At 49.7% G+C, this 25,053-nt stretch overlaps 1 protein-coding gene across 29 annotated transcripts in view; it reads left to right on the top strand.

Moving 5' to 3' along the window:
* The window catches only part of MAP4 (microtubule associated protein 4), a 1,807,860-nt gene that overhangs the window by 1,702,528 nt on the left and 80,279 nt on the right, over positions 1-25,053 (top strand). For 23 of the 29 annotated variants that reach the window (XM_086941043.1, XM_086941031.1, XM_086941029.1 and 20 more), the window contains one exon: positions 6,274-6,345. The exons of the other annotated variants lie outside the window; for them this stretch is intronic. In XM_086941043.1, the coding sequence (XP_086797169.1) occupies positions 6,274-6,345 (72 nt within the window). The remainder of the gene's footprint in view (positions 1-6,273; positions 6,346-25,053) is intronic. 29 annotated transcript variants of the gene reach the window in all.

Raw genomic sequence — 25,053 nt, 5'->3', positions numbered from 1 at the left:
GCCCTTGAAAACGGCTCGCTGCCTAATAGGGAGCCAATCTAATTTCGAGAGCAGTAGAGAAGCATGAGCCCGTCTTGGTAGATCAAAAATGAGGCGTGCCGCATCATTCTGCACAACCTGCAGTCTTCTTGTCAGTTTCCAAGGGAGGCTGATGTAAAGGGCATTCCCATAGTCTAGCCTGGACGGTATTGTAGCAGAGACAATTGCCTGTAGAGAAACTGTGGTGAGGAGGGGGACAAGTTTCCGCAAACACCTCAAAAGCACTGTGCAGGTACCAACCACTGCCGACACTTGATTGTTCATTGAAAGTTCGGCATGGATTTTAATACCCAAGCTTTTTACCACTGTGTCTGGAGTAGGGATGACTCTCAACTCCCGTGTCCAAAACAGGTCACACCATGGGCTATTGATGTGTGGGACAACCAGAATTCCGTCTTATCTGGGTTTATTTTAAGTGAGTTGTCAGTCATCCAGCTCGCTGTAAAGCGCAATACCTCTTGTACGTGTTCCTGAGTAACACTGGAGTTGTTAATCCGTACAAGGAGCTGGGTGTCGTCTGCATAATTGAAGACCTGGCAGTCCAATTGGGCCAGAGTCTCCACCAATGGTGGTAGATACAGATTGAAAAGCAAGGGGGGACAACGCCGAGCCCTGCGGGACACCACACATCAAGGAGCCGGTGAACAATACCTGATCACCTAACTGCACCCTCTGCGTCCGATTGGACAGGAAGGATTCAAGCCATTGATAGGCAGGTCCCTCTATACCCACATTTGCAAGACGGGACAAGAGGGTTTTATGGCTGGCTGTATCGAATGCTGCTGACAGATCTAATAGAATCAGGGCACTCGATACTTTCTTGTCAGCCATAACCCTCATCTCATCCAGAACAGACAGCATCACCAGCTCCGTACTATTATGGGCTCTAAAGACAGCCTGTCTGGGATGTAGCAGTCTATGTTCCTCAAGGAAGGTGGAAAGTATTTTGAGGACATTTTGTTCTAGTACTTTAGCTAAATATGGGAGCTGGGAGATTGGCCTATAGTTTTTAAGGATAGAGGGATCCGCTCCTGGCTTTTTAAGTAGGGGGATAACTCTAGCCTCTTTCAGCGTGGGAGGGAGACAGCCTATTTCCAGGGAGGCATTAAGTAGCTTGAGAATAGAACCTTCTAAACTGGGAGCAGCCAGTTGAAAAATTCTCGGAGGGCACGGGTCTGCTGGCGAACCTGATTTCACCCGTTCACAAGAGGGAGAAGAGATTGAGCATCCAAAAGGGGAAATTTGCAAGGGGGGCTGTCAGTTATGGGGAAGAGCCACAGCTAATTGAAGAGTTCTCTATTTCTAGTATAATATCATCAACTTTTTGGAGTAAAAAGGCCTGGAAAGCGTCGCAATCTATAAGGGGGGCTGATGACTTCGCCTCCGTTTTTTGGCTGAGTTCTTTCAAGATTTTGAAAGTTTCTTTTTGCTTATTTACAGCTAGCTGGATTCTGCCCTCGTAGTATTCTGCCTTCCTTTCTGTGATGGCATGTTTATAGGAGGAGAAGATAGATTTGTACGAGTTGAGGTCCTCCAGCTTGTAATTTTGCCGCCACCTCCTCTCAGCTTGACAAAGGTTTTTTTAAAATCCTTAAGTATATCATTGAACAAAGGGGCGCCATGGCCTTGGTCTCTGATTTTTACCTTTCTTACTGGTACTATTTGATCCAGGGCGGAGCGAATGATAGCCATGAGTTGGTGGTTTTCCTGTGCCAAGGTGGCTGGCTGGGGGTTAATGCTAAGGACTGTATCTCACCAGGCTGGTGGTGACTGTAATGGCTGACTTTCGCTCGAAACCCAGCAGCTGACTAGCAAGTGATCAGATCAAACACAAGGGCTAATTTATATTAGTATAGCCAGTGGCTGTGATGATAAGATCAAGAATGTGGCCTTTAATATGTGTAGGGCTGTCCAACAACTGACGGAGATCTAGTGCTTTTATAGCGAAATCAAACTGACGTGCTGTGGGATCCTTTTGAATGTTATCCCAGTGGAAGTTCAAATCACCTACTATTAATAATCTTTTGTAGCGGGTGCATAGATCGTAACTACTTCCATGAAAAGGTCAGTGAAAGTGGGGGAGGGCCGCGGAGGGCGATAAGCTACCATAAGTAGGAGGCAAGAGTTTTTGAACAAAATTTTAACCCCTAGTAAATCTGTCCCCTCAAGGTGTTCAGCAAGAATTTTAACAATCATGAGATGTTTCCTAAAAATAATGCCCACACCACCTCCTCTTTCAACTCCCTGTCTATTGTGCCACAGGGCCTCATAGCCATCTGGGAGGGTCGCAATGATGTCCGAAGCTGAGGTGTCCCCTAACCAGGTCTCTGTGAGGGCAAGAATGTCAATGTCGCTCATGTGGAGCAGGGTAAACACCTCTAAATGTTTCTACAGGAAGCATGTATTCAGGAATGTTATATTGAGTCCGGACGGTTTACCGGAAAGGGAGACCGCTGGAGCAGGGGGGGATTTCCCGCTTGATTTCCACCTAATCTCTCAATATCTGGTGCTCCTGGAGCTTCTCCCTAGTCTGCCTATCTAGGTTATAGCTCCCTGATGCTAGAGACTTCAGTTCTGTGGCTGAATAGTTCCGCAGGGAGCCAGGGGGGTGGCCCCTGGACCCGGCTGGGCGCGGACGGGCGCAGACGGGCTTGCCTTTGGCACGCTCGTCCGCTGCGCAGACACGGCATGCTACCTAATGTAGGAAGTGAGGGAGGGAGGGAGGGAGGGAACCTCGACGCTGACGTTGCCAGAACAACTAGAGCGTCTACAACCCCAGCGCTACTCTTCAGGCGGATCAGTTTCTATCTCAGGACACCGTGTTAGCGCTGTGGTTGTACCGAAGTACACAGTGCAGGTAAATATCAGTTTTATTTTAAAGAAGAGCGTTCCGTGCAAGTTTATAAAAAGTGCAAGATTGTAAGTTTAAAAACCGAACCCACCACTCAGCAGTATATGCGGTAAATTCAGCCCTCTAGTGCCAGGACAAGCGTCCCTTCCGTCCTAATGTAGGAAGTGAGGGAGGGAACTTAGACGCTGACGCTGCCAGAACAACTAGAGCATCTACAACCCCAGCGCTACTCTTCAGGCGGGTCCGTTTCTGTCTCAGGACACCGCATTAGCGCTGTGGTTGTAGGAAAGTACACAGTGCAAGTAAATATCAGTTTTATTTAAAAGAACAGCGTTCCGTGCACGTTCATAAAAAGTGCAAGATTGTACATTTAAAAACCAAACCCACCACACTGCAGTATATGCGGTAAATTCAGCCCTCAAAGTGCGTTTGATACAGTACTCGTATAAAATTAAAAGCAGTGCTTCCTTCAAGATTACAGTACAAGACCCGGTTCAATGGCTAATCAAAGATTTTCCTTCTACGTAGGGCCCCTGCTAAGAAACTTGCAACCCCGTAACATATCAAGGGTGATGACAACATTTGCAAACATATCAAGGCATGTGTTACTTGTGCAAAGTAGCAATTTTTTAAAAGGGGTAGGGTATATTTTGACCGGAGATCACTATAAAATCCACAGAAAAATGTAAAATTCAACAAATCTTGGTCCGAAAAATCTTCACAAGAGCAGGGCCTTAGGGTCCCTGTCTTGGAGAAACCCTTGGGGACCGAAAGACACCAATGAGTACAATTAAACCTAAATCTAATTAAAAGAAAACGACGATCCAAGTTTTTGATACAAAACCAAAAAGGTTGGTATAAAATCCCAGGGCTTAATATCATGTATTGTCTAATCATGGGTTTGCTAAGTTCCCTGTTTTCCCTTTCCATTCTCTTCCTAGTTACAAATTGACTTTTAATATCTTTCACCTCTCCAAGGTGCAACAGTCTAGGGTGCCTAAAAAGCTCAGGGTGCCCTAGTTCCGCTAGTTGTTGTGAGATGTAACCTAACCAGGGGATATCTCCGGACCTATCTAGCCTTATACAATCTTCTAAAATAATTTGGTTTAAGCATGGTGTGGGCCTAGACCATATTTTTAGCCTCCATATTATGGGGGCCACTGCTATACAATCTGAAAAATAAACCTGCCCTAGTTCTTCATGCACCAAATTGACGGATCATTACAAATATTTAGAACATTGCAAAATCAAATAATAATAGATTACAAGTAATACATTTTAGATTAAAGTCCTACATTTGTGGGAATTCCTTTCCTATGATATTAAGTATAGGCACTTGAGTCTAGAGACTGTATTTCCTTTTGGGCCATACTACATATTTCAAATATCCATGTTTCAATTTGTGGTTTGGATAAAGATTTCCAGTTTTTCAGTAATTCTATTACATCTGTTATTTTCTTTGCAACCATAAAATGAACCTGAACTGTCCCATTTCACACACACAATTGGATAAATATTATTCGCAAGCCCCTCAGATTATCTGAAATCTGTTTTGACTCAACCTTTTTAGTTCTTGTTTGTCAGTGAACTTAACTGTTACCTATTGTCAACAAATCTTTAAAATATACATACAATTGAGTTTTGTCTCCACCCAGTAAAGCATTTCTCTCTCACATTCCTCTTGTTTTTGACTGATGTACCATTGCTTTGATTAGAATACATAAGGGGTTATTTTACATCTGAAAAGAACTCATTCATCACTGTTTGTTGCATTCAATTCTTTCTCCTATATGTATTCTGTACAAAAGCAATCCTAGTTGCTACTTTTTCTCTAGCATTGGCAAAGACAATTGGACAGTTTTTAATGTGCTAAACAGCATTTGTGAGTGCCTGCGTTTGATTTAGGACATGATTCCAGACTTAATGGCTTTGCCAATGTTTGTTCATTTTTGCTGTAGACTTACCAACACTTAATATGGGAATCTCTTAAGAGCCTATTTATCGCTTGCAAAAATGAAATAAGTATGTTAAACTGACGGTGGTTGTTTGAGATGTGAATTATCACATGGTGTAGAATGACTGGACCGAGGAAAAGAGTTCACAGACCAAATGCAGTTTGTTCAAAAATGTCTTTTTGATTGGTTACATGAAGATTCTGTTTGCAGTTTCCCTTTTAAGCAGTATTCGTGACTGCTTCCCTCCCTGAACCATTCCTGCATATGCTGTATGACTGTATCTTATATGTGGATTCTCTGTCTCTTTGCTGCACCCTGTGCAGTAGCGACTTCCTTTTGACCAACACCTCTCCACTCTCTCCAGCTGTACATAAATATCATTTCTGCATCTTCTCTGTATCTCAAATATACTTCCAGTCTAGGCACAGCTGTTTCCTTCAGCAGTTTGAAATCAAGGTCGTCGATTCCCATCATAATTGATCCTTTTAAATCTATGCATCCTCTCTAAGTGCACCTTTATCTTAACTCTGCATTCTGCTTAGATATCCCACGTCTTTTCTCCATACCCACATCTTATATTTTATCTTATAACTGCTTCCCTTCAAGTATAGCTTGCATCTTGCTTCTGCCTCCTGTCTAGGGATTTTTTTCCCTTACCTCTGAATCCTTTCTTACCTGCAACGTATGTCTCTTATTTATATACATCTGTTTTTTATATTTGTGTTCTGTGTGGGATTTATTTTGTATTTTGTCTGTGTATACTTTCTAGTTGTACCTTTATCTTATGAGGGAAGATATTTTTTCTCTCACACTGCTCTACCCTAATATGTACTTTGTTCATCTCCATTTTGAAGGGCAGATAAGAAAGGTCCCTGTGGCACTTCTCACCATACATTATCTGTTCATCTTACAGGTCTTGATGTATCTTTGTGTGTGATGAAGCAAGGGTCTTGAAGATTTCTCTCACTGTGCACCATACTTGCACCTTCATTAGGTGTCTGTGTGTATTTTGTGGGAAGAGAAGAGAGGGTCCTGCATCTCATTCTCACTATGCTGATTCCCTGAATCATTTCTAGATATGTTTTTCTTTTTTCGGGTGAAAAGGATGATTCCTGCACACTGTGTACTCTTACTGCATCATCTTGGCGAATCTTTATTTTCTCACATTAAGGTGTGTTCCTGTGCACTTTCTGGCTCTCAGCACTTATTTTACATCCTTTCTCCGTGTCCTCACTTATTCACAGGGATGATGGGCCCTTCTCACCTTTCCCTGTCGCTGAATCCTCTCTAGGTATCGGAGGAGAACACGTTCTTCTGAAATCTTCCTCTTTCTTACAGTTCCAGCACACTCTGCCTATTCTAATTTTCACTCTGCGCCTAAAGCCGTTTACACCAAGAACAGTGAAATAAATTGCCTATCATTTTCAGGTTGCAAAACCGGCACCAAGCAAAAAAGTACAGCCAGTCAACGCCCCCAAATCCAGACCGGGCAGCGCCAATGTGAGTAGGAGGGCCGCGTCCCTCTAATTTGATTTTTCTACTTGTCTGGGTTTTTGGAGTTGGATGTTCAGCAAAGGCGGCATCATACATCACATGGTCTAAGCAGGTCAAGATTTGTTTGCACCTGGTCCTCTGTTGATCAACTGTATGCCAAGTGTCACTAATGGTCTGTACAAATAAATGTCTGTAGGCTCTATTATAACGGTTGCGGATAGATGATGTATAAAAAAAATCACACTAGATAGTTCAATCATTTACTGCTTGAACTAACCCTAAGTCCGTTGACAGGGACTGCCCTGTTCCTATATTTCGGCCATCGAAGGGTTGCTGTATGTAATGCATGTACAAACCATTCAACGCATTGTATAGAAAGAAGACTCCATGGTTTGGAACCGATGTGCTGCTCTGTTCACTGTTTCGACATGCCCTGTACTTTTCAGCAGTTAATTTGACAATCTGAGCCTACTCGAGATTCCCCATGAATAGCAGATTTTTTTCACTTCACTGTCATACCCAGCAATGTAAAGGTTGTCCTGCGTGGCAGTTGGATTCTGGTCAAAGGGTACTGGGCATTTTTCTGTTCCACTGCAGAGGAGAGGGTCTGCCTTTATCGTCCTTGTAAAATTCATGCACTTCATCATAACTGTTATTTTCCTTCATCCACGATTGCTGCTGTAGTGTATGAATATGCGTAAAGGATCAGGATGCCACTACCGAGTGAAGGGTGCCAGTTGTGGACAGATTATATGTTTGTCTAATTGTTGGTTCCGGTATAGGTTGTCTTCATCTTGCTGTGGCCATAAAAAACGCAATTGCTATTGTTCCCCAGGTCCACTTCCCTTAAAAACCTGCAGCTATCTTCCAGCCTATTGCAGTATATATATACACTCCCAGCCAAACCATTGTGTGTTTTCATCACTTCCCAAGTTCCATTCCGTGTTGAGCTATGCATTAGCTAACAATCAGACGAGATGACTTTGGTTTAGGATGTCAAGGTTCAACATACCTTTCTAGTAACCAGTAGAAATCACTCCTCCTCTGTCTTTCCCAGCCCAGGAAAAATGTGGAAAAGATTCAGAGAGCACTCCATCCTGAAGTGTTTCAAACTTACACCTTGATTGGTGTGGCTCCCCAACAGTGCAGCAAATCATGATAAATTCTCTTCAATCCTGGCTCTATATCACATTCTCAACCTCGGCGTACCACTGCCACTTGAGGGGCCATAAAGCCACATCTTTGCTTCTACTAAACTACTTATGCATCCTGTAGCTGAACCTGAATTTAGGGCTGTAGAATTGGCTGTGAAGGGCTTTGTAATCAGGTGGAGACCCTCTGTGCAGGGTGCATACTTTACCATAGTGCTGAAATACAGCCAGTGTCTTTTGCTACTCACAAAAAGTGAAGGGCAGCGATAAGCACTGGCTCTGGACGAGGTAACCCCTCTGAACATCCAGCTGATGACTTCTTGTTGCCAGTTCACCCAGGCTCCAGAGGCGTACCCTTCAAGGGAGTACTTGATCCTGCCGCCTCCTCTGCCAGTCTACTTCCTTGAGGTGCATGATTTGAGATTGCTTTTGCTGACAAAGTTCAACCCAGTACTGGCGATCCTCTCCTCAAGGCAAAGTCAATCATGAATTGTCTCGTTGATGCCCCTCCTTTGGGGATTGTGGACTCTGTGGCAGACACATTAGTTCAGGTATTAGGGCAAACAATTGCTGCACCCCCTCCAGGCCTCTGTAGAATTGTTGCGCAGTTTGCCTTTATGCTGACCTCGGTTCTTCTCCCAGACTCCTTCATGGATGCTGCGAGTACAGAGTGGAGGTCAGGGAAGCCCTGCATCTCATCAGAATCAAGCTCTGGTGCAGGCACTGCTGCCTATTGTGCAGGTCCAGGTATCCCTCAGTGCAACTTTTGCAGTCTCTGGTCACCCCCGCCCCCCCCCCCTCCCCCCCATGTCCAGCCAGATACTCATGTTTTAATGAACAAGGTTTTGGAATCACTACCTATGTGAAACCTTATACCCCCTCAGGAGAATAAGGGCATCTGCACCTTGGTGACAGCAAGAGTATCCCGGGGTTCCGGATAGAGACATTTGACGTTTGCTGGAGTTTATCCATTCCACAATCAAAAGTGTGCCTATGCGACATCACTGAAGAGCACCTCATCTTTGCTTCTACTGTACAACATTTTCAGACCACCCTAATTGATAATTTTCACCTACTACAGGCTGTATTCTGTATGGTGACAAAAGCTTCCCATTATTTGTTACTCTTTGCTCAGGACGATATGTCTGATGTATAGCTTAGGGGTCAAAACTTCGACTGTGAAAGCAGAGATTGTTCGAAAATTTAACCAACCCAGTTTAGGAACTGCTTTTCTGTTTTTTAACCTGCTGTTTAATTTAGCTCACAATTCCTTGTATATTACAAAGCATTGCAAGACCAACGCACAGACCCTCCTGACCTTCATGCATAATACATGTCAATGATTTGTGTCTCTCTGATGTTTTTGAAATTAGATCAACTTTTTAAATGAAATATCACAAACATTTTCTTTTTCTGTAAACAACCAAGCTAATTACAACCTCTGCTTTCAGTGCTGTTTACTGATGTGTTAGCACAGTAACCGATTATAGGTTTGGGAGCTTTCTATAATAATGAAATGCCTCGGGGCTAAAGCTCCCTTCTGCTTTAACAAAGTGCCCAGATTCCCTCATTAATACGGGGTTGGGCTGTCTCGTAGTTGGTGGCAGCAGTATCTCCCACTGACAGCCACCACTGGCTAAGGAAGTCCAGGTGTTCTCAAACAGCTCTGGAGATTTTGTTTTGGCGGGGTGGGGGCTGTGCCTGCCGTCTCAAAAAGCTTAGACAAAAAGTAGCAGGCCCTGGAGGACTGGTTCTTTTTGTGTTTGGGAATCCCACAGCTCCGTCTGTGGTAGTGATGGTGGCTATCAGGAAGGGCAAAGCTGTGTATCCCATCATGGATAAGGAGTCCAAGTGTCTGGGGGCATACAAAAGTATGTACTAAGAAGTCTTAACCTGCAAAAGGCATTGCCATAATAACCATCTAGGGTCACTGACTCCAAGGATGCGTTTGACTGCTATTCTTCCTTGTTCCCAGGCAATACCAAGAAATAGAATTGCTTAATGGCCAACCCAGGCAACAAAGCTGTTGAGCACATACTACTGATGTCTGGACTTAATCAGCATGACTGGCAAGATCATCAACTCGCAAGTAGCCATGCATCAGCTGTACTAGCTCGAGACCAGGGACCTGAAAACAGGGGCCCAGCAAAGTAATCTGCCTTTCCTTTGATGGGAAGAACGTGTTTGATTCCTCAATGGATGAGGTTCTGTAGCAGTTTTGCAATGAGCATGGTCCTGGTTCAGTCACTGATGAGTCTTTCCTTTCAGTAGCCAAGCTGGTCACTAGATATTCATGGGTTACATCAGTTGTGAAGAAATGCTTTACCATTTTATTTTGAATTTTCAATTTTATTGTTTTAGATCTCTTACGAGATCAACAAATATACATAATTCCATCACTTTATACAAAAATTCTTCAATACAAATTAAAAAAGCTCATTTTAAAACATGAATAAAATAGAATTAATAAACTTGTACAGTTTAACAAACATTCATTTGGTGGGCATTTAAAAAAAAAAAGCAATCAGATCAGTGATAGAGGAGAGGTTTTATCTAAAATCAATAGGTTCTAAAAAACGGTTTCTATCCTCAGCTACCTCCTTATTGGAACATAAACTTAAGATGTGTGAAGTCAGAGTTCCATTATAGCAGTTATCGCAAACCCTGCTATCTTCATCTTGGTTATTCCAAGTGCTTGTATGAGCTTTTAGAGGGAGTATACCTAAACGCAGCATAATACATCCCCTGATACTATGCTTCAAAGTAAATCTTACGTATTTGTGAGAGATCTTAAACTCAGTTGTAGAGGTGAGAGATTTATAATGAGAAAGTTAAATGCAATGTGCCTTATCAAGCTCGTAACTTAATCAGTGAGTCCTATTTTTCAAGAAATGCTTCAGGTGTGCTGGAGACCAGGATTGAAGGATGGTTTCGGTACATTGAAAAGTCCCTAAGGCTGCCTTGAGATTTGTTTGAAAGGTATCATGTTTTTTCCCTGACTTACAAGTTTCATATTTCAATGAGGCCCTTAAAATCCTTCCTCTGCATGTAATAGTTTGAAAGCACATCTGATAATATTGGCTCGAGCTTTTGAGAATGCAGTTACTATGGCGAGTTCTAAGCGCATGAACTGTACTGGGACAGCCTGGCTCAATAGGATTAATTGCCGTAGTAATTTGCCTTCAGCATTATTCAGAACACTCCATCTAGCTATTGGGATATACTCTGTACCATAGGTTATAGTTGGAGGAATTTTTGCCCTATAAACTTCAAAAGGAGTTTGAAAGTCCCTGTTGCCAAAGTAAGAGTAAAAGTTCCTTAATGAATTTGTATGTGCCACTGCTTTTTGATTCATCTGATGTAGGTGGGAATGGACTTCTAGGGTTTGCGAAAAGACCCTCTCAAGATATGTATATGCTTTTGTCACCTCAATTATTTTATCGCTTAATTTCTATTTATATTGGATATGGTGTTTCCAACCCCTAAATGGGACTATCTTGATCTTAGAAATATTCACCTTTAGTGGTTTGTTTCTGAGTATTTTGTAAGGGTATCTATATTTCTCTGTAAGCCCAATGGGGTAAGATCAAAAAGAACCACATCATCAGCATACATCAGCACGTGTATATTTTCTACAGCTACTTTAGAAGGGAAATTATTTACTTTTTGAAAAATCTGTGGTAGATCGCTTATATAGAGTGAGAACATGAGGGGAGCTAATAGACAACCCTGCTTTAAACCAATCTGAGTGAAGATCTTATGGGTCAGGCCTTTCACCCCATCTGAACATTACATCATGTTGCTGTATGTAAGGATGCGATTAGCCTCAAAAGTGAGACCGGCAACCCTATTTCCTTTAGTTTCCTCCAGAGTGACAGATTATCTATTCGCCACACTAAAAGGAATGTTGATCCCTTCTTGGAGACTTGTTGCCGAACTCCCACAAATGCGTTTGCAACCCACCTCAACTCCAGTGTTGAACAGTTCACTCAGCCGGGGTGTGGAGCCCCAAGACTGATGATTGACTACACCTGGGTTAATTTCTGTTAGTGGTATGCAGATTTGCAAACTCCTCAAGCTTGCAAATTTGTAGCTTCTTTTTATGGAAATATCTTGCAAGATTCTGACAGTTCAAACGAAAACACAATTGTTAAAAAAAAAAGTTTCAACTGTCCTTTGCAACACTGTTGCAAAGAGCTGTGCAGGGCAGCAGGTGTACTTCTGCCACTTGGAATCAGTCCCCTGTTCCTAGGCCAACCTGTGGGAATCAGACTCTGAAACCGACCAGGCAGCAGTCACCTGAAACTAGTCCTCCATCTTCCACATTTCCTATACCCTACACCTCTTGCTTGCCCATGGTGAGGTTTTAGCTGTTTTCCTCTGGATGTTATGGCACAGAATAACACACCCTCAATACATTTCCACTATGGATATACGGTGCAGAGATGACAGGGTGGGTTTTTGCTATATTTCAAGCAAAATTGTCAGCCATCTGGAAACTTTGTTCGTTAAAGCTGAAGACTTCAGTCTGTCATTAGTTTTCTTCACCCTTTAAAAGCAAAACCCAATCCACACTTCTTGTTTCAGCCTATTCCCTTTTACATGGGAAAATACTACAGTGCTGACAAAGCCAATGAAGTTTTAGTTTTTAACCACTTTTTTATTCAGTTTTGTGCATTATACAGCATTTTGACAGTATGACAATCGACGTGTAGTCTACAATTGTATAAACATCAGGTGTTGGGATTTTCATGTCCCATGCAGAAAAGTAGGCTTGTATTACTGCCGGAAAAGAAAGGGATAATGAGAAGGAAAAAGAAAACAAGACAACTACAACCTTGAGGGTGGTCTCATAGTGTGTGTAGTATCTGAAAGAAACAGTTAGTTATAGACTCCTTATTTTAGGATTACCCCCAGTTGTCAGACTGGATCCGGAAAGTTTTTCGTCCGCAGTACCCCTGTGTTTCGAAAGGTGGCCTCGGTAGGCTCCGCGTTCGACATTTGTGTTGTGGTGGCAGGGATGAAGTCGCTGTAGCTACTAAGATGCCACCCTCGCATGCCGATGTCAGTTCTTTCTTTTTCCGCCCCTGCCAGCGCAGATCCGGAGAGAGCGGTACCTCCAGTCACTTTTTGACTGATGTTTTGCCGACTTTGGTTGACGTCGGGGATGCCCAGTATCAAGGTTTGCGGTTCCGGATCTGCACCACGTGTGCCTGTTTTGCTTGGAGCGTGACCACGGCCCCAAGTCATGCTCCGACTGTCGTACCATGGATCCTAAGTCTCTGCGGGAGCCCTCCCGCTGCTCCGCGTGTGGAGCCCCAAGGGTCGACTCAGAGTTTCCCTCCCTTCCCGGGACCCGTAGCGACCGCTGCCCAGTTTCATACCTTTTAGGAAGTGATGCATGCCATCTTTGGGCAGTCCAACTCCGCCGGAGTGCATTCTGGTCCTGTGGACTCGGCTGGGGGCCCTGTGCCTACGAAGCCGGCTGCTTCGGCCCCAACAGCGCAGGACCCCCTTGGATCCAGGCCTGGATCCAGACCGGTGCCGATTCCACCGGCACCACGTCTGCAGCCGACACAGGTTGTGTCGGCTGCAGACGTCAACATAATTTCCTGCGCCGACGACACTCAACTGATCCTCTCCCTCACCAAGGACCCCATCACCGCCAAAGCCAACCTCCACAAAGGAATGAAGGCCATCGACGACTGGATGAAGATCAGCCGTCTGAAGCTGAACTCGGACAAGACCCATCCTCTGCTCCAACCCGTCAGCCTGGGACGACTCCTGGTGGCCAAAAGCACTGGAGGCAGCCCGCCCCCCAACGACCACGCATGCAACCTGGGAATCATCCTCGACTCAACGTTCTCAATGACCAAGCAAGTCAACATCGTCTCCTCCTCCTGCTTCAACACTCTACGCATGCTCCGCAAGATCTACAGATGGATCCCGACAGATACAAGAAAGACAGTCAGTCACCCAGGCCTTCGTCAGTAGCAGACTCGACTACGGAAATGCCCTCTACGCGGGAGCCCCGACCAAGCTCATCAATCGACTACAACGCAGCCAAAACGCCTCTGCATGATTGATCCTCGATGTACCACGACACAGCCACATCACCCCCACCTGAGAAACCTGCACTGGCTCCCCGTCAACAAGAGGATATCCTTCAAGCTCCTCATCCATGCACACAGGGCACTCCACAAAACCGGCCCAGCCTACCTCAACAGACGGCTCTCCTTCTACACCCCCAACTGCCAGTTCCGCTCCACCGACCTCTCACTCGCCACCGTCCCGTGCATCTGAAGAACAAACAACGGCGGGAGATCCTTCTCCCACCTCGCCACCAAGACATGGAACACCCTCCCACTGAGCCTACGACAGACCCAAGGCCTGCTGACCTCCAAGAGGATACTACAGACCTGGCTGTTTGATCAGTAGCTGCCTCCACCTCCCCCCCCACCCCCTTGAGACGTTCGTGGGTATGTAGTGCGCTTAACAAATGACTGATTGATTGTGTCCCCAGCTGGCGTTGACCTCTGCCTTCATCTAGATGTAGACACAGAGCCGGACGGGCGTCAATTGGTACTTTTGTGTCCCTCTTCTACCCTGGCTCTTTGAGACCAGATTGGCAACCAGAGGAGAGTGAGGAGGACTGGGAGGTGTCTGGAGACCCTTTGACTGACCAGCTAGGTCACAAACCGGACTGGATAGAGGAACCGGGGGCAGCCAGTGGTCTGGATACCTCACCAGAGCTTTGCATGTTGGTTTCTCCTACCGTGGCTATGGAGGAGGGAGTGTCTTACGCCGTGGTGTTGCGTAGGGCGGCCAAGACGCTCAACCTCGAGCTACCTACGGTAGCAGTCAGAACTAACCTCCTGACAGAGGTGCTTCAACCGGCAGCGAGCTCTTTGGAGCTCCTGTTACCGTTTAATGAAGCCCTAACGGATATCCTTTTAGGCACCTGGTCCAGACCTAACACAGGGCTCCTGTGGATAGTATGATTGCCCAACGCCACCGCCCGGCTCTGGGCGTCCCCACTTGCCTCTCCCAACACCCCGCCCCTGAGAGCTTGGTGGTCCAAGCCTCTACATTCTAAGGCGGATTTCCTAACGCACCACCTGATAGGGAATCCAAAAAGCTGGACCATCTTGGGAAGATGTTTTCTTCCTTCAGCTTGGGACTGTGGTTGGTAAACACTGCATGTCTGTTGGGCCGTTACACCCACGCCGTGTGGGATACGGTGGTGCAAGTGCTATCCCAGTGCCCCGAGGAGGCCCGGGCCGTACTCTCCTGTGCCGTTGCAGAGGGGAGAGATGCAGCAAAGTTTACCATTCGCTGTGGACTGGATACCGCCGACTCGCTAGGCAGGACGATTTCCACGTCTGTAGCCCTTTGATGATATGCCTGGCTGAGATCGACTGGCTTTTCTGGGGATGCCCAAGCTACCCTTATGGACATGCCCTTTGATGGCCATCGTCTGTTCGGCAACAAGGCAGACAGTGCACTAGAGCACTTCAAGTACTCACATGCTACAGCCATGTCCTTGGGCCTCTCCACCACTTGCCCTGCGCAGTCTGCTTTTCGCCCCTTTCGTAGCTACGGAATGGGTGCCCCACAACCTTCCACCTAGGGTCACAGGCTGGCGCAAGCTGTTCAGCCCCTGTGCGGCTGTAGACGTTGAAACCAACATCCGGGTTCTGCTGGCCAGCGAGCCGGCCAGTCTACCACTACGCCCCCTCTGCAACAGCCTTCAAACCCTCCTAGTCCGACCTTCCAGGGCCACCAATCGCCAGTGGGCGGCAGGATTCACCATCACCTCCCCCGCTGGTTCACCATCACGCAGACAGGTGGGTTTTGCCAATAGTCAGAAGGGGCTTTTCCAGCCCCTTCAAGACTACCCCCCAGCCATGCCAACTCAGTACCATTGCATGTCCGAGGATCATCTGGCTCTTCTCCAACAGGAGGTTATGGCTCTCTTGGCCCAGGGAGCCATTGAGCGAGTTCCTGCCCCGGAAGTAGGTTGTGGTCGCTATTCCCACTACTTCCTTGTGCCCAAGAAGGACAAAGGCCTGCGTCCTATCTTGGATCTCAGGAACGTCAACCGCTTCCTCCGGAAGGAGAAGTTCAAAATGTTGATGCAAGCTCAGGTCCTGTCTGCCCTTGACCCTGGAGACTGTATGGTAGGGTTGGACTTGCAGGATGCCTATTTTCACATCCCCGTCCTGCCGGCCCACCGGGGTTACCTGTGGTTCACAGTAGGCCACGAGCATTTTCAGTTTACCGTGCTCCCCTTTGGCCTTACTAGTGCCCCTCAGGTGTTCACGAAAGTGATGGCGATGGTAGCAGCTCATCTGCGCAGATCAGGGCTTCCAGTCTTCGGCTGGCTGTTGAAGGCGGGCTCTCCCCAGGCTGTCGTCTCCCACCTCCAGACTACGGCTGACCTCCTGCATTCGCTGGAGTTCTCCATCAACGTGTCAAAGTTGCACCTGACTCCCTCCCAGAAGCTCCTGTTCATCGAAACGGTTCTGGACACAACGCAATTTCGAGTCTATCCTTCCATACAGCGAGTCGGGGATATTCTGGCTATGAATCCAATCTTTCAGCCTCTATCCCGGGTTTCGGTCAGGATGACCCTCCGGCTACTGGGCCCGATGGCCTCTTGCATCCTGCTGGTGGACCATGCCAGATGGCATATGTGGGCTCTGCAGAGGAACCTGAAATTCCAGTGGGCACAACATCAGGAGAACCTGTCCGATTGTGTCCAGTTCTCGGAGGGCATTGTATACCAATTGAAGTGGTGGCTAACGAACCAGGACGGCAGATCCCTCTCCCTTCCCCAACCAGAGTTCGCAGTGGTGACCGATGCATTGCTTCCGGGATAGAGCAGCCACATGGGTGAGGCAGAGATCAGAGGCCTCTGGTCTATGGCGAAGTCTGGGCTCCACAGCAACCTTCTGGAGCTTTGGACAATTCGTCTTGCACTCAAAGCATTCCTTCCCTCTGTCCGGGGAAGAGTAGTGCAGGTGTTCACGGACAACACCACCACCATGTGGTACTGCAACAAACAGGGCGGGGTGGGGTTGTGGACCCTATGTCAGGAGGCTCGTAGTCTCTGGACATGGCTGGAATATCAGGGCATATCCCTTGTGGTTCAACACCTGGCAGGTTCACTGAGCGCCAGGGCGAACAAACTAAGCCGCAGGTGTAGGATGGATCACGAATGGCGTCTTCACTCAGAGGTGGTGCAAGGTCTCTTTCAACAGTGGGGAGAGCCTTGGTTCGATCTATTCGTCACTGAAGAGAACGTGCAATATCAGCAATTCTGTGCATTGGAATTTCCACGCGGCACTCCCTCGGTGACGCTTTTCGTTGCGAGTGGAGTTGCGGTGTTCTATAGCCTTTCCACCTATACCACTTCTGCCCAGAGTGCTGAAGAAGATCAAGTGCGTCCGGGTCCAAGTCATTCTTGTGGCTCAGGATTGGGCACAGAGTCTGGTATCCCGAGCTATTGCACATGGACATCGATCCTCGGATCCGACTGCCTCTTCGGGAGGATCTTTTGTCACAGAAGCAGGGTACGGTCCTCCACCTGAACCTGTCCAGCCTCCACCTCCTTGCGTGGAGATTGAGCGGCGACATTTGACAGCTTCTGAAGTCTGATTTATTCTTGGATGCCAGGTGTTCTTCCACTAAGACTGTGTACGTCTGCAGATGGAAGAAATTTGTGGCATGGTGCCCAGAAAACCTGTGGATCCCCTTTCCTCCCCTCTCTCTAAGGTTCTCTTGTTCCTTTTTTCTTTGGCCCTGCAGGGCTTTGCTCTGGGCACTCTAAAAGGCTACCATTTCAGCCTTTCTTAGGCTTCCTGATCAGCCTTTCTTAGGCTTCCTAATCAGCCTTCTCTTTTCAAGTCCCCTGTTGTAAATCACTTCCTTAAGGGCATTACTCATCTTTTTCCTCCTGTTCCCTTCGTAATGCCCCAGTGGGACTTAAATTTGGTTCTTACATATCCTTTTGAGCCGCTACATAACTGTTCTCTCAGGCTTCTGAATTTGAAAACTGCCTTTCTGGTGGCCATCACCTCTGCGCACAAGGTGAGTGAGCTACAAGCTCTTTCTTCTAAACCTCCTTTTCTGATTGATCATCCAGACAAGGTTGTCCTTAAAACTGGTCCTTCCTTCCCAAAGTGGTTACTCCTTTCCATATTGGACAGACCATCCCTTTGCCCACCTTCTTTCCGCCTCCGCCTCCTTCCGAAGAAGAAGCGAGGCTCCACCGTCTGGTTCCAAAGATTGCGATTTCCTTTTACTTGGATCGCACCAAACCATTCCGGGTGGATGACCAGCTCTTTGTTGGCTACATGGCCGCCAAAAAAGGTCGGAATGTGCACAAACGGACCATTTCTAGATGGGTTGTTTTGTGCATCAAAGCTGCTTGTTCCTTGGCAAAAAAGGAGCCGTCAGTGGGATTACGCGCCCATTCCACCAGGCCACAGCACCTACCACTTCTTTGGGACGTGGAGTCCCCCTTAATGAGATCTGTCAGGCAGCTACGTGGGCATCGCTGCACACGTTCACAAGACACTACTGCATGGCAAGCCAAGTCCGGAGAGACTGCTTCTTTGGCCGTCCTGTTCTCCAGGACTTTCTGGTGCGAACTTGGTTTGCAGACCCACCTCCGGGATTGGTATTGCTGGGGTATCTATACTAAGGTAAGGAATCTATAACTGTGTATTTCAGATGAACAAGTGACTTGCCTTCAGCAACAATACATTTGTAAGAAACATAGGTTAGTTATAGATTCCTTACCGCGCCACCCATCCAAACCTTTCTGCAAACTCACTTCTAGGGTAAAGGATTTCCTTTCAGGGCCCTAGTTTGGTGCACCAGTGGTCCGTGTCGTGCATGGCTGTTCACTTCTGGTCGTGGAAAGTCGTGTACAGTACTGACGCCAGCGTGCAAGGGCGACGTCTAAGTAGCTACCACAACGTCATCCCGGCAACCACAAAGCCAACAATGAACGCAGAGCTGACCGACGCAACCTTTTGACGCACAGGGGTACTGCTGACAAAAAACTTTCTGGAACCAGTCGGACGCCTGGGGGTAATTCGAAGGTAAGGAGTCTATAACTAACCTATTTTTCTTACAGATATATCGTTAACGAAGGTAAGTAACTTGTTCATTGTGTAGGATATACTGTGTTGGGTCAGGTAGATATGCCGTGGTCCATTTGTAGTTGCCAGACTGGGTCAGCAACGAAATTGATCCCTGTAGCCTGGTATGGCCTGTGGTAATCTGGTGACCACATGATCTGAAAGAAACACGTTAGTGTTAGATTCCTTACCTTAGAATATCCCCAGGCGTCAGTCTGGATCCGGAAACTTTTGCGTAGCAGTACCCCTGCGCGTCGGTAGGCGTCGTCTGCAGGCGTCCCCTGCGGCTCCGCGTCCGTCGTCGGCGTCGTGCGCCGTGATGACGTCGCTGGAGTACATAGACGCCGCCTCCGCGCGCTGACGTCAGTTCTTCTTTTTTCCGCGCCAGTGGACGCAGATCTGAAGAGCAGTACTCCGGTCTTTGACCAAGTTTTTTCGATTGTCTTTTTCTACTATTGTGCCTGATAGGATGCCAGGATTTAAGAATTGCGATGGCTGTGAGCGCACGATGTCGGTCACAGACCATCACCGCCTCTGCCTCCGGTGTCTGGGCCCCGACCACGACGTGGAATCCTGCGTCGACTGCCGGGCCCTTACCAACAAGGCTAGACGGGAGCGGTCCCGCAAGCTGCTGGAGCTCCGGGTGTCGGCCCCACGTCGGGACCGGGAGCGGTCCCGGTCCGGCCGGAGGTCGAGAGAGCGTTCGAGGGAGCGGTCGCGGAGCCGCGCCGGGCGCTCCGGAAGTCGACGCCACTCGTCATCCTCGTCAGGTAAGAAACACAAGAAGTCGGGGCGTCGTCATCGTACCCCCGACTCCCCCCGACGCTCGCGCGATGCGGCCGGGGGCTCGGGTGACCCCATCCCCGCGGCTCCGCGAGAGTCGCCGGCGCGGCCTGCCTCATACCCTCCGGTCCCTGGGCATGGCGCGACGCCTGAGGAGATCGAGGCGTTCCTCGTGGCCATGAGGGCGCTCGCTTCTCCGACGGGGCCTACGGCGCCTTCGGGCCCAGTGCTACCGTCTGGGGGCCCTGGCGGTTCGGGTGTCCCTGCCTCGGCGCCGTCGGGTGCTCCGGCCCCGGCGCCGCCGACGGCTCCGACCCCGGCGCCGCAGGGGCCTTCGGGATCGGCGCCGGCTGGTCTTCCGGCCTCCCCGGCGCCGTTGCCATCGGGGTTACCCCCGACGCCGCCCCCGCGCGGCGCCGGTTCTCCGCTGCCGGTTCCGGCCGGCGGTGGGGTTCCGACGCCGGCTCCGGGCGGCGCCGTCCCCTTACCTTCTCCGACGCCGGACGCGGCGCCGGACGGGCGTCGATCGACGCCGGTCCCGGCGCCGATGGGGCCCATGAACCCCGAGGAGCCGGTCTTCATCATTGACTCCGAATACGGAGAGGATGAGGAGTACGGTGAAGGTTGGGAGGGGTCCGAGGACCCTCTGGCTCGCGAGTGCCAGTATGACCCGGACTGGACAGGTGACTTGGGGGATGCCAGTGGTTTGGACGACTCCCCTAACCCTGGTTTGATCTCTCCTCCAACCGTGGCATCGGTGGAGGGAGCTGCCTATTCTGTGGTGCTGATGAGGGCTGCCAAGGCCTTAAACCTTGAGCTCCCCGTCGCGGCCGTGAGGCCTAACATCCTCACCGAGGTCTTCAAACCGCAGTCATGCCCTTTGGAGCCTCTGCTGCCGTTTAATGAAGCCTTGTCTGACGTTCTGTTGGGCACGTGGTCCAGGCCCGCTTCAGGTGCGCCTGTTGATCGGAACGTGGCCAGGCGCCACCGTCCTTGTCCGGACGACCCCAAGTACCTGTCTACCCACCCCACTCCTGAGAGTCTGGTGATCCAGGCCTCGACCTCCCAGTCCGCATTCCCGTCGGCCCCGCCCGACCGGGAATCCAAGAGGTATGACCAGTTTGGCAAAAAGGTCTTCTCGTCCATTAGTTTGGGCCTGCGGTCTTGCAACACCGCCTGCCTCTTGGGCCGCTACACCCACTCTGTGTGGGATACGGTCGCGGAGCTGCTGCCAGAATGCCCCATGGAGGTGCGGGCAAAGCTCGGTCAAGCTGTAGCTGAGGGCCGGGATGCAGCAAAATATTCCATTCGGTGTGGTCTTGATACGACCGACTCGCTGGGCAGGGCTATGTCTACGACGGTGGCGATTCGTCGTCACGCCTGGCTGAGATCCGCCAATTTTTCGGCTGATGTCCAAAATACCCTGATGGACATGCCGTTTGATGGCTGTCACCTGTTCGGTGACAAAGCGGACCACGCGCTGGAACGCTTCAAGGACTCCAGGGTCACGGCCAAGTCCTTGGGTCTCTCGACCCAGCGTCAGCAACCGGGTTCGTTTCGTCCCTTTCGTGGCCAAGGAAGGGGCGCCCCCACACGTGCTGCCAGCCACGCGCCGCAACAATCCTTCCAACGCGGTGGCGGCCGTGGAAACCGCCGTGGTGGCGGTCGGGGACATCGGCGGGGTCAGACCACACCTTCCCCCGCAGCATCTACCCCAAAATCCTCCTAGTCCGTGCTTTCGGCCCCATGTGACGCCAGTGGGTGGCAGGGTTCGCCATCACCACGCTCACTGGCGCACGATCACTTCGGACAGGTGGGTGCTGCAAATTGTCCGAAGGGGCTACTCCCTCCCCTTCGAGACCTCTCCTCCAGCCATGCCACCGCAGAACCACCGTGTGTCGGGGGACCACTTGACACTTCTGCAGGAGGAAGTTACGGCCCTCTTGGCCAAGGGGGCCATCGAGCGCGTTCCTGGGCCAGAAGTAGGGCGTGGTTGTTATTCCCACTACTTTCTGGTGCCCAAGAAGGACAAGGGGGGCCTACGTCCTATCTTGGATCTAAGGAACGTCAACGGCTTCCTCCGAAAGGAGAAGTTCAAGATGTTGACGTTAGCTCAGGTCTTGGCTGCTCTAGACCCGCAAGACTGGATGGTAGCGTTGGACTTGCAGGACGCCTATTTTCACATCCCCGTCCTGCCGGCCCACCGGCGTTACCTGCGGTTCACGGTAGGCCAGGAGCACTTTCAGTTTATCGTGCTCCCCTTCGGCCTTACCAGCGCCCCACGGGTGTTCACAAAGGTGATGGCGGTGGTCGCAGCCCATCTGCGCAGGTTGGGGGTTTCAGTCTTCCCCTACCTAGACGACTGGTTGTTGAAGGCGGGCTCGCCCCAGACAGTCGTCCACCACCTTCAGATGACGGCAGACCTCTTGCACGACCTGGGGTTCTCCATCAACGTGCCGAAATCACACCTGTGTCCCTCTCAAAAGCTCCTTTTCATCGGAGCGGTTCTGGACTCGGCGCAGTTTCGGGTTTATCCTCCGGAACGGCGGGTTCGGGATATTCAGGCTTTGATTCCCATCTTTCAGCCGCTATCCCGAGTCTCGGTCAGGTTGACGCTGCGGCTGCTGGGACTGATGGCTTCCTGCATCCTTCTGGTGCATCACGCCAGGTGGCGGATGCGGGCTCTGCAGTGGGACCTGAAGTTTCAGTGGGCCCAGCATCAGGGCAACTTGTCCGACCACGTCTTGATCTCGGAGGGCACTGCGAGACAACTGCAGTGGTGGCTTACGGACCGCGATTGGGTCAGGGGCAAGTCCCTCTCCCTTCCCCAACCGGAGCACGTTGTCGTGACGGACGCGTCCCTCCAGGGCTGGGGTGGCCACTTGGGAGAGGCAGAGATCAGAGGCATCTGGTCTCCGGCGGAGTCCCGGCTCCATATCAATCTGTTGGAGCTGCGGGCGATTCGTCTGGCACTGAAGGCATTCCTCCCCTTTGTCAACGGGAGTGTAGTGCAGGTGTTCACCGACAACACCACCGCCATGTGGTACTGCAACAAACAGGGCGGAGTGGGGTCGTGGACCCTTTGCCAGGAGGCTCTGCGCCTCTGGCAATGGCTGGAACGTCAGGGCGTGACTCTGACGGTTCAACACCTGGCGGGTTCTCTGAACGCCAGGGCGGACGAACTCAGCCGTCGGTGCTCGATGGATCACGAATGGCGTCTGAACTCGGACGTGGCGCAAGGCATCTTTCTGCAATGGGGAGAGCCTTGGTTAGATCTATTCGCCACAGAAGAGAACGCGCAATGTCATCAGTTCTGCGCGTTGGAGTTTCCAAGACGGCACTCGCACGGCGACGCCTTTCGGCGCGAGTGGAGTTGCGGTCTGTTATACGCCTTTCCGCCTATACCACTTCTGCCCAGAGTGCTGAAGAAGATCAGGCGCGACCGGGCCCAAGTTATCCTTGTGGCTCCGGACTGGGCTCGAAGGTACTGGTATCCCGAGCTACTCAGCATGTCAGTCGGTCCCCCGATCCGCCTGCCCCTTCAGGAGGACCTTCTGTCGCAGCAGCAGGGGACGGTCCTCCACCCGAACCTGTCCAGTCTCCACCTCCATGCTTGGAGATTGAGCGGCGGCAGTTGAGGCCATTTGACTTGCCTCCTGAAGTCTGTGATGTTATTCTGGCAGCCAGGCGTCCCTCCACTAAGTCGGTATACGCCTGTCGGTGGAACAGATTTGTGGCATGGTGCACAGCAAAGGCTGTGGATCCTCTTTCTGCCCCTCTTTCGGAGGTTCTTCTGTTTCTTCTTTCTCTTGCCCAGCAGGGCTCTGCTCTGGGCACTATCAAGGGCTACCTTTCTGCCCTTTCAGCCTTTTTGAGGCTTCCTGATCAGCCTTCTTTGTTCAAATCCCCGATTGTAACTCGATTCTTGAAAGGCATCACTCACATGTTTCCACCTGTTCCGTTTGTGATGCCTCAGTGGGATTTGAACCTGGTTCTAACTTTCCTGATGTGTGCTCCCTTTGAGCCCCTTCATTCTTGCCCTCTCCGTCTCCTGACTTTAAAGACGGCTTTCCTGGTTGCCATCACCTCTGCCAGGAGGGTGAGTGAGCTCCAGGCTCTTTCTGTCCAACCTCCTTTCCTGTCCATTCATCCTGACAAGGTGGTTCTGAGGACTAGACCTTCTTTCCTGCCCAAGGTTGTTTCGGCCTTTCACATCGGGCAGTCCATCACCCTCCCTTCCTTCTTCCCGCCTCCGCATCCTTCAAAGGATGAAGAGCGGCTCCATCGTCTGGACCCAAAACGTGCGCTTTCATTTTACATGGATCGCACACGCCAGTTCCGGGTGGATGACCAACTGTTTGTTGGCTACGTGGGTGCGAAGAAGGGACGGGCGGTTTGTAAACGGACCATCTCTCGATGGGTCGTCCTCTGCATCAAAGCGTGCTACTCTTTGGCTCGGAAGGAGCCTCCTGTTGGGCTGAGGGCCCATTCCACTCGGGCCACGGCGGCTACTACTGCCCTGGGCCGGGGAGTCCCCTTGCAGGACATTTGCCAGGCGGCTACGTGGGCCTCGCTGCACACCTTTGCGAGGCACTACTGCCTGGACAGTCAAGTCCGGAGGGATGGCTTCTTTGGCCGTTCTGTCCTCCAGGACTTTCTGGTGTAGTTTTGTATTGGTTCGCAGACCCACCACCGGGGTTGGTATTGCTGGGGTATGTATTCTAAGGTAAGGAATCTAACACTAACGTGTTTCTTTCAGATGAACAAGTTACTTACCTTCGGTAACGATATATCTGTAAGAAACATTAGTTAGTGTTAGATTCCTTACCGAACCCACCCATCCTCCCCGTTCTGCGAACTGATACCTAGGGTTAAGGTCATCCCTTTCAGGGCCCTAGTTTGTACATGGCACCAGTGTTGGTTCTCTCATGGCTCTGCGTCTCCTGGCGCGGAAAAGCTGTGTGCAAAGAACTGACGTCAGCGCGCGGAGGCGGCGTCTATGTACTCCAGCGACGTCATCACGGCGCACGACGCCGACGACGGACGCGGAGCCGCAGGGGACGCCTGCAGACGACGCCTACCGACGCGCAGGGGTACTGCTACGCAAAAGTTTCCGGATCCAGACTGACGCCTGGGGATATTCTAAGGTAAGGAATCTAACACTAACTAATGTTTCTTACAGATATATCGTTACCGAAGGTAAGTAACTTGTTCTGTAGTTACGATGGGTACGTTTCGTCAACAGGATCACTTATGTGCATGTGTAGGAGGTCATTCCAGGATGCAGGTATAGGGCGCCTCTATAGGACAAGCACTTCCTGTCTGTGGAGTACAATGGATTCTACTGCAGCCCATTGTAATAAAAAGTATTCGTGGGGCACTCCTAATATAATGTGTCAGGATCTCGCGCTCAACTGTAGTTGGTTGACATGTTTCTTGCCTTTACGTCAGGATGATCTAGCGGCAATTCATCAGGACCTAAAAGTACAGTTCTTACTACACTACTGGAGGTGTTCTGGTTAATTGACTGTGATAGACCTAAAAAAAACACCTTAAATGTGGTACCTGTGAATGCGGTGGCCAACTCAAAATCGATTGGTAACTCGCACCATCATCTCCCGGCAGGTAAA

The sequence above is a fragment of the Lissotriton vulgaris genome, chromosome 10 (genome assembly GCF_964263255.1).
Source record: "Lissotriton vulgaris chromosome 10, aLisVul1.2, whole genome shotgun sequence".
In the NCBI taxonomy this organism is placed as follows: Eukaryota; Metazoa; Chordata; class Amphibia; order Caudata; family Salamandridae; genus Lissotriton; species Lissotriton vulgaris.
The sequence above is the reverse complement of the archived record's forward strand: the minus strand, read 5'-3'. Positions and strand labels throughout refer to the sequence as shown.